The sequence below is a fragment of the Carlito syrichta genome, unplaced genomic scaffold (assembly GCF_000164805.1).
Source record: "Carlito syrichta isolate Samal-C Ts95f unplaced genomic scaffold, Tarsius_syrichta-2.0.1 Scaffold312854, whole genome shotgun sequence".
Taxonomy (NCBI): Eukaryota; Metazoa; Chordata; class Mammalia; order Primates; family Tarsiidae; genus Carlito; species Carlito syrichta.
Window position 1 is genome coordinate 315046 of NW_007256950.1, and position 16616 is coordinate 331661.

The 16616-nt window shown below is 37.6% G+C and overlaps 1 protein-coding gene across 1 annotated transcript in view; it reads left to right on the forward strand.

Annotated features, from left to right (window-relative positions):
- Positions 1 to 11342: 11342 nt before the first annotated feature.
- Positions 11343 to 16616, forward strand: part of LPAR1 (lysophosphatidic acid receptor 1) — a gene marked incomplete at its 3' end in the record, with an annotated part of 34237 nt that continues 28963 nt past the window's right edge. The window contains exon 1 of the mRNA XM_008070067.2: positions 11343 to 11505. Within this exon, the coding sequence (XP_008068258.2) occupies positions 11461 to 11505 (45 nt within the window). The remainder of the gene's footprint in view (positions 11506 to 16616) is intronic.

Genomic DNA, 16616 nt, shown 5'->3' on the forward strand with positions numbered 1-16616 from the left:
TTCTCTGGTCAGTTTTCTGTTGACTACTCAAGGGGGGGACAGTTTGAAGGTTTTTGAAGTTTTCTGTCTTTCCAGTTCTCTCCTCTCTTGGACTCTTGTGAGCTCTAGGTGCCTTGAGCTTCTTGGACTTTCAGATTTGTCTCTTCAACTCATCGAGTTCCCTGGGCTCCACCTGGGTTTCCCCTATACTGTGGCCTGGGCACTATTGAGGCAGGAAACTGGAACTATTATAGGGCTTACTTTGTTCTTGTCCCACCTCTCAGAGATCATTATCCTTTGTTGTCTAATGTCCACTCTTTTCGCTATTTTATCTTAGTTTTTCAGTTGTTTAGACAGGGGGTTATATCTGGTCTCTATTACTACATCTTAGCCCTGTATATTTTTATTCTGTATAAAATGAAAATGCCCATATCACCTAAAGGTGTAATACATATAATATATTATCTTTGTGTGTATGTGTTCTGCCAAATAGAAGAGACAGAGAGAGAGAGAGAGAGAGAGAGAGAGAGAGAGAGAGAGAGAGAGAGAGAGAATTTCAATATAATTTATTGTCTGTACAAAGTTGGATTACATGTAAATGTAGTTTTAATAACTCAGTTGGCACATACTGTATTATTGGGTGCTTAAATTGTTTCTCAAATTTTCTTATCATAATATTGCATTCAGCATTCTTGTAGCTAATATTATGCCCTTAATATTCTTTCCACAGTATAAGTTTCTAGCAGTGGAGCTACTTACCTTCTGATTCAGCATACTTTTTAGAATCTTGATATAAACCATACATACACGCGCATATCCATAATGCATTCCCAACCAGAAATATATTCCAGTGCCTATTTTCTTACATTGTGTCCAAAGACATCAGAAAACTATCTTTCAGGCATAACTTTTTTATGTTGAGGTTACAGTTTTAAATCACTATCTTTCAACTCAAGCACTCAGGATTGATTTTGATTTATTTTCCCAAAGGTGCTTGAATTGTAAGCTACTTGAAATCTTAAATAATGGTAGATGTCTTTGTCAACAGAACCCTCTGCTGTTGAAATCTGTTATTCGGTTCTGAATCATTTTCTTACCACAGCTGCAGACTTTTATATTCTGACCAGCTTTTTTTTTTTTTTTTTGAGTTGGAGTCTCACTCTGTCGCTCAGTCTGGAGTGCAGTGGCATGCTCACGGTCACCACAGCCTCAACCTGCTGGGCTCAGGTGATCCTTTCGCCTCAGCTTTCCAAGTTGCTGGAACTACAGGTGTACACTATCATGCCCAGCTAATTTTTTTGATTTATTGTGGAGACGAGGTCTCACCATGTTGCCCAAGCTGGTCTTGAACCTGTGGGCTCAGATAGTCCTCTCGCCTCAGCCTCCCAAAGTGCTGGGATTATAGGCTTGAGCCACTGCACTGGGCCTCTGATGAGCTATTTTGACACTTGACCTTCACCTCCACCCCCATTTGGTCTCTTTTTTTCTTATTATCCTTTCCTTCACTTCCACCAATAGGAATATTTATTCATATAGTCTTTCTATTTTAGGCCACTTGGAAATAACTACTGATATTAGAAGCATGTACTTATTTTAGGCTGTCATTCTCCTTGTCCTGAAAACTATGGACTGAAAACACCCCAGCTTGGCTCAGTGGCTCCCTCTTTAAGCATTCCTCAATAGAAATGTATTTTTCATCTCCTTTAGGACACTTAAAGTGATAATTTTAATTCCCATTTATCTTTGTACTGTACCATGGCCCCCATGCAAATGGCTGAGGGTCATGGAGTGAAGTTACTACAAAGATTAAGAGGTTAAACATTGTGGACCTTGGACCTTGGAAAGAACCTGGACAGTGTAAAGTCTGTCTTTTACTGAAGAGTATAATTCTACTACTTTTCAATAGAATTTTCTGTCTTCTCTGTTGATTCCTTTCTTCATTCCTCCTTAAAATGTAGATCCCATCTCTTCTCACTTTCTTCCTTCCTGACTGATCACATTAGAGTTCATTTTTTCTAACTTAGATATCTGTAGTTCCTGCTTGTTTCTGCTGGCACTAATCCTAAAGTAGAGATTTTCTCCCATTTTTCTAAGCATTATAACATAAAATAACTTGATCTTGAGACTGTAAATAGGGTTTGGCCAATATATCCTTTGCCCTGGTAGTGACAACTATTCTGAGATTATTCCAGAAATTGTGCTGTATAATTCCTGGTTATTTCGATAAGTTTCAGGATAGCATTTCTTCCCATCAAGAACGCTTCTAAAGTGAGAACTGTATACATGGCAATACAGACTTTGAAAATAAGACAATGAATTTATGTGTATAATTTTTGGCCACTTATCTCAGTTTCTAGCATACTGTACTATGAACTGGTAAAATACATGTAAAATAGTGCAATTGTGTTCATTGTGTTTGTTTTTCTGCAGTCAGCATGAGCAGGGTGGGCTTGCTGTATTCCCTTCTTTGAATGTGTCAGCTCTGTGCAATGTGGAAAGAACGATAAACTTTTAGGCCAGATGTAGAGTAAAAGGTCTGAATGAAAAGCTGGAGAAGCAAATGGAGAGACTGATCCTATGTGTGAAAAAGGGAAGATTTACAAACTCAAAATATATTGTCTCCTGTGAGTATACTGAGGCAAAAATCTTAGGCCTGATAATCTGAGGAAGAGAGGAAAGCTTCTGTAGCCACAAGTAGAGATGGTACTTTAAAAACAAAACACGAGTAACTTATGTGGTTTCTCAAATGCTTTTATAATTTCTTTGTTCTAACTCTGCACTTGAAACCAATGGACTCAAAGTGATCACAGCTTCCTTCATCCTCGTTGGACTGCAGTTTTTTTTTACTGGAGGCAGTGGTGAGGATAGGGAGCCCAGATAAAAAGCTTAGCTTTCCTTGTCATCCTGTTTTCCCCTTTCCTTTTCCTTTTTGTTTCTTTAAACTTGAAATTATTATTTTATGAACTTTGGAAACAAAACAGGATTAATTGGCTCCTTTCTTAAAAGGTGAAGAATTTTCTTCTTTTTCTTACAATTTTCTGGAGTTTTAATCTTAGTTTATGTGTTACATGTATTTCACTTGTACAACTTTTCCCCCCATTAGTTAAAATTGCATTCTTTTTTGTCACCATTATTATCACAGGTATTTCTGTGTTTACTTAAGTGACACACTACTCTTGCCAGGGCTCTCCTGAGCACATTATTTTGATTTGTCAAATGAGTAGTTGTATTATGTGGAGTGAAGCTTTCAGGGAGAAATATATCTTGCTTATATTTAAAAGTGCTTCATTCTTGCTATTGCAAGTAAATGACAACTTGGCTGAATATAGAATTTTTGAGTCATTCCTACTTCTAACAAAATCCTGAAATTTATTCCTGTGACTTATCATCTGTTGGAGCCAGGATGATGGCTGTGTCCAGTCTAATTTTTTTTCTCATGTGATTTGATTTTTTAAAATGGGAATTATTTTAACTTTTGAAGTTTGGTAACAACTTAAACCTGTGTTTCAACTTTAGATCTTTTATTTCATATCTTCCCTGGAAGGTGGTCAGCTCTTTTGTTTTTGTTTTTTTTAGAGAGCAGGATTTATTGAGAGGATGGAAAAACTCCCACAGTGGAAAGGGACTGAAAAGGGTTGCCCGGTGGTGAGCTCTTTTTTAAAAAAAGTGGTAAAATGTGTGTATCATAAAATTTACCCTCTTAACCATCTACGTGCACAGTTCAGTAGTATTAAGTATATTCACACTGTTGTGCAACCAATCTCCATGGCTCTTTACCTTTTAAACTGACACTCTGAATGCATTAAACAAGTTCCTATTCTTCCTTACCCCCAGTCACTGATAACCACTATTGCGCTTTGTTGTTATGCATTTGACTATTCTTGATCTCTCATATATATGGAATCATAGAATATTTATCCTTTTGTGATGGGCGCATTTCACTTAGTATAATTTCCTCAAGGTTATCCATGTTGTAGCTTATATAAGAATTTCCTTTTTAAGGCTGAATGTGTACACGACATTTTGTTTCTATCTGTTCATCTGTTGTTGGACACTTCGATCACTTCTACCTCTTAGCTTTTGGAAATGATGCTGCTATGAACCTGTGTGTATAAATATCTCTTTGAGATCTTGTTTTCACTTCTTTTGGATATATTCTGGAAATGGGATTGCGGGATCATGTGGTAATTCCATTTTTAATTTTTTGAGGACCCTTCATACTGTTTTCTATAGAATCATAGTGTCTGCAATGTTTTACATTCTCACCCTTAGTGTACAAGCATTCTGATTTTTCCACATTTCACCAATACTTCTTTTCTTTTTCTGATAATGACCATCTAAACAGGTGTGAGGTGATATTGTATTATAGTTTGATTTGCACTTCCCTGATGATTAGTGACATGGAGCATCTCCTCATAGGTTTATTGACCACATATATATCTTCTTTGGAGAAATGTCTACTCAAGTTTTTTGTCCAATTTTTAGTTAGGTTGTTTTTCATTGTGGTTGTTTTTGAGTTAGAATCAGAAAAGTTTACTTTTGTTGTTAAATAACTTGTTTCTTTTGTTCTTTTCAAATATTCCAATTATTCTTATGTTAAATATTTTCTATGTGTCATACCCATCATTTCTAATCAATCTAGTAAATTCATTATTATAAGCATATGTACAAGTCAGCCTTCTATGGTATCAGCTTGGTTTTCTGTAGCAGCTTCAGCTTGTTGCGGTTTTAGATTTTTAGTTTCGGTAGTGATCTTTTATTTTTTCTTTTCTTTTTTGTTTTTTATTTAATCAAAGTTGTATATGTTTGTAATTTTAAAAAAATATAGGTAGGTACATTTAAGATAGGCATTTTATTTGGCATACAATGCTATCTATAACTTTCACCATGTTCACAATGTGATAAATATCCAAATTTTTCATGTGCTTTCAATTAATCAATTCAATTCTTATAACCGTACATGGAAGTCATACTATTATGATACCCATTTTACAGAGGAAACACCTGAGGCAAGAGGAGATAACATAACCTGCCCAAGATCACACTGGCAGGACAAGAGTTTGAATCCTAGACAGTCAGACTCTTAGCTTGTACACCTAGACACTGCCTATATGCCTCCTCCACTGCCTCCCCAAATATATGTGCTTTATTTGAATCCTTATTTAACAACCACACTTTTAAAAGTTATGAGACCATCAGAGAATTGTGAACTGACTGAATATTTGATGATATTAAGTACTACTGGTTAATTTTTAAAGTGTAATGATGGCAAGATAGTTCCTTTTTAGAAGAGTTCTTATCTTTTAAGGACAAAATAACTATTTTAACATGCTAAGTTTTTTTACAGTTTATCTATCTATCTATCTCATACTTAGTTGTTTACAGATGAAATTAGATGATGCCTTGAATTTTTTGCTCTATTTATTTAATGTATATTGTTTTGATATAATAATTGTACATGTCTGTGGGGTCCAGTGTAATATGTAGATATAGTTATACAATGTATAATGACCAAATCAGGTATTAGCATATTCATAATCCCAAACTTTTATCTTTTTTTTTGTATTGGGAACATTCAAAATCCTCTCTTCTAGGTATTTGAAAAAACATATTATTTACTGTAGTATACAGACCACTAGAACTTTTTTCTTGTATCTAGTTGTAACTTTGTATCCCTTAACCAATGCTCCTTATCTCCTGCCTCCTACTCCTCCCAGTCTCAAGTGTCCACTATTCTACACTCTACTTTTTTTTTTGAGTTGGAGTCTCACTCCGTTGTCCAGGCTGGAATGCAGTGGTACACTCACGGCCACCCCATGTGGACCTGCTGGGCTCTGGGATCCTTCCACCATAGCCTTCCAAGTAGCCGGAACTACAGGGGTGCACTACCACAGCTGGCTAATTTTTTATTTATTGTAGAGATGAGGTCTCGCCAAATTGTCCAGGCTGGTCTCGAACCCCGTGGGCTCAGGCAATCCACTCGCCTAGGCCTTCCAAAGTGCTGGGAGTACAGGCTGAGCCACCGAGTCAGGCCTCTAGCTCCCACATGTGAGTGAGAACATGCAGATTTATCTTTCTGTGCCTGATTTATTTCACTTAACATAATATCCTCTAGGCTCATCCACCCTTTGCTGCAAATGACAGGATGTTTGTAAGTTAGTGTCAATTTCCTCTGAGGCTTACTAAGAAAGTGGAGTCCTTGCTGTCTCCCTACCATTTTACCTTCCCCAGAGCTACCACTTTCAGTTGTTCTAGCAGCCTCATTTGATATTTGCATTTAATCTCAAAGAGTTTAACTTCTTTTTGAATAATGGTTCTTACCGTGTATGACCATCATTCTATTTTCAACTTCTGTGAGATCAACTTTCTTAGAATTATGACTTAGCAGTTTTAAGCATCCTGTTTTTATTTCCACAAGCGCAGTCTCTTCTTTTTGATGTTGCTATTGTTAGGTCTTTTCATCTGCTAAGATTCCAGAGAGAAAAATCTTTCAGACTCAGGTCTTAGGTGGTATAATACTGACTTCAGATGCTATTTAACTCTGATAGTGGGAACCCATACTAAGAAATGCAAACTACAGCTCTGGCCTTCCTGTATCTCATTTTGTTCCTTGAGATACGGGGTTCAGCCAGATTATAGAGCTCTCGGAAGAATAAGTCTGAAATATTTCCCCATTTGATCTAAATTGTTGTATATCTGTAATATGTTTTAAAAATTTTGAGCATAAATTGTTGTATAAAAAAGACACCTACACACATAGTTTATAGCTGCACTATTCACAATAGCAAAAGCATGGAACCAACTCCACTGTCCATCAAAAGAAAATGTGATATATATATATAATGGAGTATTATGCAGCCATAAAGAAGAACAAAATCATGGAATTCATGGTGAATTGGATGGAGTTGGAGACCACCATACTTAGTGATCTATCACAGATACAAAGAACTGCCACATGCTGTCACTCATAAGTGGGACCTGAACATTAATCACAGTAGGACAAGAGAGGGATCGGCAATTGATGGACATTGCCAAGGGAGGGAAGGAGGAAAGGGGCATGTAGCATCACAAAGGGTACTGGGTCCTAAACCAGGGGAAGTGAGGGCCAGTCGGAGGTCCAAACTTGCACCCCACATATAGTTAAAAAAAGCATATACTCCCCAAATTTATCCTTTCCTGGTTTCAGCTTTGATTGTTTCTTCTTTTCTCCTTTAGCACTTCTTGTTTATCTATTCTCTTTTGGGGATGAAGACTTTAACATCTTTATTCATTTAGCTTTTCTCCCCCTGGAAGGTCTGGCTTATCTTCTGCATTGATAACTTTACTTTTTACTATATTTTTATATTCTACCTTCGGCTTCATTGATTGCTTTCATTCAAGTTCATAATTCAGATTCTCTTTTTTGGATAGTGCAAACTCTTTTCTGATTTTACATTTCTTTCCGTGACTACCTGCTCTGTATTCAAAGATTCCGCTGTGTCCTTAGGAATTTTAAGATCATGAACTAGAAATTTTATAAAGTTTTCTTTTTTGTGTAGTACACCTATTTCTTGAGTAAATATTTGTTCTGATTCTAGAGTTCTCCCTCCTTTTTGAATCATGATATGTTTCATTGGCCTGGTGGATTTAGATTTTTCTCCTTTGCTTATCCTCAGAGAATCCTATGCATATTTAGTACTGGGTATTGCCCTGTGTTCTTTCAAGAGACTTACATGACTCACTGTTTGACTCAAGTCCAAACAAAGGAGAAAGGTTAAATTTGTAGTAGATTAATTTACCAATTATACATTCTTTTTCCTGTGAGGCCTGGGGAGAGAGCCAGTATCAGCTCCAGAAGTAATCAAAGGGAAATTTGCCTCAAACCTGAGACTTTCTTTTAGGTATTTGGTGTGGCACGTAGTAATTAGCAAGTTTATTGTTACTTGGCATGGTTGCCCTTGCCAGATGCCAGTTGGTAGTGTTTTTTTTTTCTCCACATGTTTTTTGTGGCAGTCATCATGGTCACATGTAATCAGAAGTAAATGAAGCCAAAGGATACTTGCTCAGTTGGCTTCTGGAGCCAGGAACCCTTTTAAAGGAGTTAGTGTATTTTAAATGTACCCCATCTCTCCTCTGGCTTGATTCCCTCAGCCCCCATCCCTTTGAACTAGGGGTATCATTATACGTTTATTGGGTTCTCTTTTGCTTATTTTCTGTCTATGCAGTTGCAGTTTCACATGAAGGGGTTATTATGTATTAGTCCTTTTGTCAGTCTCCTGTGTTGATTCTTTTCAGTATAGATTTCTGAAAGTTTAAGCAATAGTCGGGATCCATCTATAGTTTCTAGAACTGATTCGGGATAGTTTTTATAATCAACTGATCATTTCTTTGGTAATCTGGCACTGAGAAATGAGCCTATGTAGCTTTCTTATTTGGTAATTATATTTTATATATGTGATTTGAGTTATAGGGAAAGATATTGCGGTAACTCATACCCAATGACTGTAAGGAATGGAGGAATGGTCCAGTGACTAAACAGATGGCAAAGTTCATTTTTTGCACGTGAGAGGAATTAGAGATTATTTTATGGTTTTGATAAGAGCAATATAGATTAGAAGAGATGTCTAGGAAAATAGAAAGGGGAGACAATTAGGGAAGAAGAGAAGAGGCAACAGTAATGCCCCAAGGGCAGCTGCAGAACCTGATGTAAGTGGGGCAAACCCACATGCTTTGTGGTTTTATGTGACTAGAAAACAGTTTTGGAGCTCAGGTGAAGGAGATGGAGAATTAAGTTGATGGCAAGTTGGAAGACTTGCAGGACAGGTATCCAAGTACTTAGAGGAGTTCAGAGAGGTGTATTTTTTTTTTTAAGTCCTGCACAACTTTGTAGTTGACATTCTGGGGCTCTGGTAAGGCAGGGGGCTAGTCTGTCAAACTGAAGCAGCTTACTCAGCTAGAGATGGAATGTCATTATTACTTAGGATATTGACTTTTTTGTTTTGTCTAGTTCCCCCATGATTTGTGCAGATTTCTGTGTGTAAGTTGGGAAGTAAATAGATTTCATAGATATAATTTTTTAAAGTTTTTAAGATGATGAAAAGTTCTCAACATCACTCATAATCAGAGGGGTGCAGATTAAAATCACGATGAGATACCACTTCACACCAGTCAGAATGGCCATTAAAAAAAAAAAATCAAAAAACAATAGATGCTGGCATGGATGTGGAGAAAAGGGAACACATATACACTGTTGATGGGAGTGTAAATTAACTCAGTCTCTATGGAAAGTGGTATGGAGATTACTCAAAGAACTAAAAGTAGATCTACCACTTGATCCAGCAGTTCCACTACTAGGTATCTACCCTAAGGAACAGAGGTTGTTATATAAAAAAGACACCTGCACCCACATGTTTATTGCAGCACAAGTCATAATTGCAAAAATGTGGAATCAACTTAAATGCCCATCAGCCGATCAGTGTATAGAGAAAATGTGGTATATATACATCATGGAATACTATGCAGGCATAAGAAAAGAATGAAATCATGTCCTTTGCAGCAACATGGACAGAGCTGGAGATCATCTTCCTAAGTGAACTGTCTCAGAAAACCAAATACCACATGTTCTCACTCATATATAGGAGCTAAATGGTCACAAAGATGGAAATAATAGACATTGGGGACACCAACAAAGGAGAATGGGGATTACAGATCAGAAACTATAGGGCACAGTGTTCACAATCTGGGGAATGGGCCACCTGAGGCTCAATCACCACCACTACACAGTGTATCTATGTAGTGAATATGCATGTATATCTCTGAATGTAAAATTTTTTTTTAAAAAAAAGCACTTTGGGAGGCAGAGGCGAGAAGATCGCTTGAACACAGGGGTTTGAGACCAGCCTGGGACACTTGGCGAGACCTCGTCTCTACAATAAATCAAGAAGAATTAACTGGGCATGGTGGCACACACCTGTAATTCCAGCTATTTGGAAGGCTGAGGCAGAAGGATCACATGAACCTAGCAGGTCGAGGCTGCAGTAGCTGTGAGCATGCCACTGCACTCCAGCCTGGGTGACAGAGTGAGACTTCAACTCAAAAAAAAAAAAAGAAATAGAAAAAGAAAAAAAAAATTAAAAGGAAAGTTTTAAGATGAACAATTTTTCCTTTCTGGAATAAACTGCAGTATGGAAACAATTGCATCAGTCTTTGCAATTATTTTAAGATTGCTCTAAGAGCTAGGACCATGCTTTACTTTAGGGAATTTAGCATCTTTCTGAGTTTTCTTAATGAATATATTAACAAGAGAAGATTTGGTTGTACTTTGTGCTGATTTGGCATCCTCTCTTTGAGGATGTCAAAAGGATTTTAGAAATGTTGTGCAAGTCTGATTTACCAAGCTCCTTACATACCTGAGTAAGTGACTCATTCTTGTGACTGACTCCCGTAGTATTGAGATGGCTTGCCTTTCTTTAATCTTGAAAGTGGTAGCTAAATTCCTAGAGAAAATGTAAGCATGGAACATACTCACTTTATGGCTCATGCTGGACTGGGAATTGGGGTTAGTGCTGTAGTCCTGGGTCTACCAGTCACTAAATGTATGATTCTAGTCCTTTCTCCAAGCCTCATTTTTTTTTTTTAATATGCTAACGGATCGAGTTGAACTGGATGCTCTCTATAACCACTTGATGGTATTACAGTAGTCTACCCTTATCTGAGATTTCACTTTTCCCAGTTTTGGTTATCTGTAGTCAACCTGAGTCCAAAAATATTAAATGAACAATCCCAGAAATAATTCATAAGTTTTAAATTAGCATCGTTCTGAGTAGCGTGATAAAATCTCATGCTATCAACATGAATTATTCCTTTGTCCCTCGTTTCCGTGCTATTTATTCTACCTGCCCATCAGTCAGTATTTCTGTTTCTGTTTCTGTTTCTGTTCAGATAGTTCAGTATAATCCACATTTTCAAATATGCACTACAGATCTTGGGTCTCGGAAGGTATTCTTCTTGGATAAAGGAAGACTGCTGTATTCTTTTTGCCCTTTGTACACAAATCGTCATCTGTCAATTTTGGATCATCTATTTCTTTTATTGTTTAATAACAGATAGCTTCTCCTCCTGGCTCATTTGAAATTATCTCCCCCAAATATCTAGGGCACACACAGTTGGATTCAAACCCATGAGAATGCATCAACTTAGCATCTTTTGGATAAATGGTAGAGAAGTCATGTCTTCTAGATGTTAGATCTTCACTTCTGGGTTCCTGTTTTCATTAAGCTAGTGTTTGACACTCGGTGTAGGAATTTTTGCCCCATCTGGGCAATGGTACTTCACTCCCATGTGCTAGTCCTCTTATGTTAAATGTTGGTTTTCCCCTTCTTTTCCAGGTACACAGTTTCTCCTAGCATGACCTCGATCTGATCGGCAACCCCCAAAATTTGACTCTTGTGTCCTGCGCCATAGTCCTGGGGCCTGAGTACTACCCACAGCTGCAGAGCTGTCATGGCCGCTGCCTCTACTTCCACTCCTGCAATTTCAGAGCCCCAGGTGAGTGATTTCACAGTAGCAGAGGTTTGAACTAATCATAATTTTGTCCAATATTTAAATTGAGTGTAAGAAAGTATGTTTGACCCTAGGGATCATATATGAGGGGGGACCCAAGAACACCCAGAATTACTTTTTGGAGGGTGGGCCCCTTGTAGTACAGGCTTCCCCCATTAGGTAAGTGTTCTAGAACCCACTGACATCAGTGTACCAGCTAGCATTGTTGTGAGAAGCTGTGTTTGACTTCAGTGAATTTTTTTTGGAGATTTTTTTCAATGTGTTTGCCCATTTCATGATGGGTGGTTTATAAGTATATCTGCCCACATCATGCTGAGCGTTCAGCAGTTTTTGACTAAAAATGGGTGACCGCTGTGCTCCACCTCACCTATTTACCTCATCTCACCCTGAGTTACCTTTTTTGTTTCCCCGATGATAAAAGTTCTCAAAGGGAAACATTTTTCAGATGTAGAATAAGTGAAACAAAAAACGGCAGAAATATTAAAAGGCAGTAAAATTGATGAGTTCAAAAACTGTCTCAAGCAGTGGAAAAAGCATCTCCATAGGCGTATTGCATCAAACAGAGAGTATTTTGCAGGTTTAAATATGTAAGAATAAATACACAATTTTTTATAAATGAATTCTGGTTTTTTTTTAATCCCCCTTGTATCTCTGTCTCTCATTATCACTTGGTGAGTATTTGGATAATGGTGCTTTTGTGAGTTAGGTGCCATTTAGTTCAGAAAGCAACTGGAACAATGAACAAGTGATTTTAGTGAACTGGCTTCTGTTCTTAGGGGGCTTGGTTTTTCAATGCTTTCCTGTTAGTATAGATATCAAACTCTATATCAGGTTAAGTTAATAGTAAATCTTGCTGCTTTTCCTCTCTTGGATTTAACATAATATTTCAGAACAGATCTAATCTTATAGCAAGTTTTCTGAGTGCTGTCTCATTGTCTTACGCCTATAATTATTACTTTGCCTCGACCTGTTCTAGGAACTTTGAAAACAAATTGCAATTCTAGAAATTTCTGAACAGCAATCATTCTTCTGTCCAGTGAAGAGCAGTAATATAGCAGGATCATTGTCCTAGTTCAGAGTGTTTTACAACCCGATCTATTCAAGTATTCATTGGACTCTTTCAGGTTCAGCAGGCAGCGTGGTATAATGTAGATGCAGACTTTGGAGTCAGTAGACTTTAGTTCACATCCCTGTTCCTCTGATTGCTAGATAAAGAGCTAACCTCTCTCAGCTTCAATTTTCTCTCATGCCATTCCTCACATGATAGTTATGTGGATTAAATGATAGAATATATGGGAAATACACAGTAGGCTCTCAGCAAATGTTGTTTCTCATTTGGCCTTCCCTTCCCTTTTCTAGTGTGAACTTCCCTCTCATTCATGACAATCATTTTTTGGCCAAGATTAAAGAAAAAAGTATAACTTCAAGAAGAAGCCATATTGATTGAAATTTGAGTCTTGATGATGCAGAATGTTGTTTCACACTTTTTTTCTGTATCATTCTGCAGGCCATTTTATTTTGTATGTAGGGGTGTATGTGTTTGTGAAAGAAGAAGAAAAAAGAGAGGGAAAAGGGGGCATTTTTATTTAATTTACTATAAGTACTTTTTTTCCTCTAAAAGACCTTGGAATTTTATCATATGGATAAAGCACTTGCTGTTCTTTAAAGGTTTTAGTATTATTTTCTGGGATGATTTAGTGTTATTGTCACTAGTGTATTTCTCTTTCTGATAAATGGACCATTGGCCTTTCAATGTTTTATTTGCTTTTCCTGTTTGGTTTCTTTCTTCTACCCTCAATAATCTTTTTGGTGCCAGAGAGACTTAAAAAATGGGTAGAGATTTGGTGCCTGTTGCAGAAGGTCACTATTTCAAAGTCCACTGCGGCTCTTCCCATGTTGTAACTATTCTTGGCCTTTTGTGAATCCTGTTAGACTCTAGTACAGATTTTCTGGACAAGGCATTTCAGCATCCTAGCTGTTGTCATTTGTCAGCAATTTCAACAGCATCATTTTATCTATACATCTTTCCTGTTACACAAGCTACTATCAGCTGATGAGTAATATAAATGCCACCCAGGATAGAAAGAAGATGTACTTTATATAAACACTGCGGGAAGTGTGTACGCTTGTAAATTCTCTGGGGGAAAATAAATTGGTCCAGTCACTCTGGAGGGTAATTTGACAGTGACTTTCAAAATAATATATCTTTGCACATACCCCGCTCTCTTCTTGGTATCTTCATTAGAAAAATGCTCACACATGAGTCTAAGGAGTATATAAAGGTAATCACTGAAGCATTGATTGAAAACCAGGAAGTATAAAACTATGAATATCCAATAGTGGAAAGACTTAATAAATTCAAGTAAGTGGATATGATTGAAATACCATTCAACTGTTAGAAAGCGAGGCTATCTACACAGCTATATGTTGCTCCAAGGTATCTTATGGAAAGGAAAAAAGTAAGATGCAGAATAATACTTACAGGAAAGTATCATTAAAACTGTAAAACAAGAATACATGTTTTTTAGGTACAAACGTATGGCACATTAATGAAAATGCATAGTGAGATATCTGGAATAGGGGTCCCCAACCCCTGAGACTGTGGACCCGTACAGGTCTGTGGCCTGTTAGATACCCGGCCTCACCCAGGAGGTGAGCAGCTGGCTAGTGGAGCTCTGCCTTTTGTCAGTTCAGCAGAGGCTTTAGATCCTCACAGGAGCATGAACGCTTTTGTGAACTGTGCATGTGAGGGATCTAGGTTGCACGTTCTTTATGAGAATCTAATGCCTGAAGATCGCCCCCCTGCTGCAACCGCCTCGCTTGTGGAAAAATGATCTTCCATGAAACTTCCCTGATGCCAAAAAGGTTGGGGACTGCTGGTTTAGAACATACATTCTCCGTAGAATGATGTTGCCTCAAGGGGGCAACAATTGGATCTTGGGAGATGAAAAATCCCTCCAAAGCTTAAATCTACCCAACAAAATCTTGTTTTTTAATATTTAATATTTCTCATTAAGGAGAATTTAAATTTAATTAAAAATCTCTCTGTAAGGGTCACTAACAAGGAAAAAAAAAACTGGTAAAGGAACACTGGTTTCTTGAAGAGTACACATGGGTTCTCCAGTCACATTGCCTGAGGTGAAATCCTGGCTCCAGCAATTATTTATTCACTGAGCCTGAAGGGAAGGTGTTCATCATCTCAGTGCCTCCATTTCTTCACCTACAAAATGAGCATAGCAAGAATTAAGCCAACATAGGATTGTTTTAAGAATGAAATGAAATACTCTGTCTAAAACTTAGAACAGTGTCTGGCACATATTGCTCAAACCGTGTTAGCAAGCATTATTTCTGTTGTTCTGTGTGCCCTGTAGTGGGCCTGGAAGTTGAAGAACAAATAAGAGAATCAAGGTTTTTGCCCTGCAAAGTTTATAGATGTAGCGGGAGATATACAAATAAGGAAACAAAATCATAACACTGTGTCACGAATGCAGAAATGCAAAATACAGGAAGTATGGGTGTTCTAGGCATAAAGGTGAGCAACCAGAAAAGACTTGGAGGATCTGGCAAGTTTCTTGAGGAAAGACTACCAGGTTGGGAACTAATGAATATGAGTTATTTTGATAAAGAAAAAGAAAAAGTTTATGTGAGTGTCAAATGTCCCAAGGCAAGAGAGAGCGAGCACAGAATGAAGAATTTAGTTTAGGATGGTTGCAGTATAGTGGGGCATGGAGAGGTGAACTGTGAAATCTTTGTAGTCACTGCTACCAGCTCACAGGGGTGGATTGTTAAATTTTCAGGATTTTTGTGAGCTGATTGACTTAATGCTGGTAGATTAAAATCAGCCATTGTGGAGTATTTACACTACAGAAATCGGCAAATGCTAGAATTAGCATAAATAAGTTAGTTATAAAGTTGGAGATTTTGCAAACCATTTAAGGAATTTAACATTGTTCTTAAAGAAACCTTTGTAGTTTAGTGGTTATCCCAGCTTTGGAATCTTCAACCTAGGCTAAGGCCCTGGCTTTTGAGAATTCTATTGAGCATGTTTGTTAATTAATCTCAACCAGTGTAGATGAATCCCTTTATTTTCACCATATGTTGGGAAGAGTTGTAGCCTCTGATGGTTGGGGAATTAAACCTACTTGGATGGAGTCAGCTATAAACTCTGGTATGAGGTCATAGAGGAAGGTAGCTGACTATTCTGCAGAGATGCAGATCTTTGGGTTATTTGGTTCCCCGGAGCCGCTGGTCAGTGATGGGCCTCATGATTACATGGCAACTAATCATATGTAATTTTTTCAAATTTTAGTTCAGGGCTGACTCTCCCTTACCTCCAAACTTGTATTCATATCTTCTCTCTTATTATCAGTTTTCCCCAGGTTCAGAGAAGGGAAAAATAATTTAAATATGTCATCCCCTTGTGCAAAGAATAATAAGCAGTTCACTCAGTCAGCTTAGCCTGGTATTGTCTGGCACATTAACTTGCATTCTTTTAGTGTGAATTCAGGGACCTGTGTAAAGATAAACCCACATTCAAGTGCGTAAGGCCTGAAAATCCTTTTCTAAGGCCAAAACAACAATTTTTTAAAAAAGCTTTTGGTTTTGTTTGTTACTCTATTCATTTAGTAACAAAGAGCATTTTTCTAATCAAGGCTGCCTAACACTAGATATAAACTAATTAATATGAACAAATAGCTTGTGATTGTTTCAAACAATAATAGGGAAGAAAGCTTCCATTGTTACTCCTGCTGGGATTGCTGTTTAGTTAGTGAAAGATACGCCTTGTGCTTTGAAGTGGGGCAAGTTTGTATTCTCTGCTTTACTCCTGCCTGGACTGTAAGATAGATTTTTGTTTTCTCATGCTGAGAGAGCACCTACTTCTTACAAAGCTAGGTGAATACCAAGGTGAAACTGGGCTAGCAACAGCAAGAAAACTTTGTGTGTGTAACTGATTTACAGTCCTGCTAGTCCAGGCACTGATAAAGAGCTTCCTTATCCAAAGGAAGCTCCAAGGATGTATTTGCAGACAGGAACCTGTTCATCATTAGGTTGAGTTAATGTGTTCATATTTTGCGGTGGGAATGGTGTAGGGAACT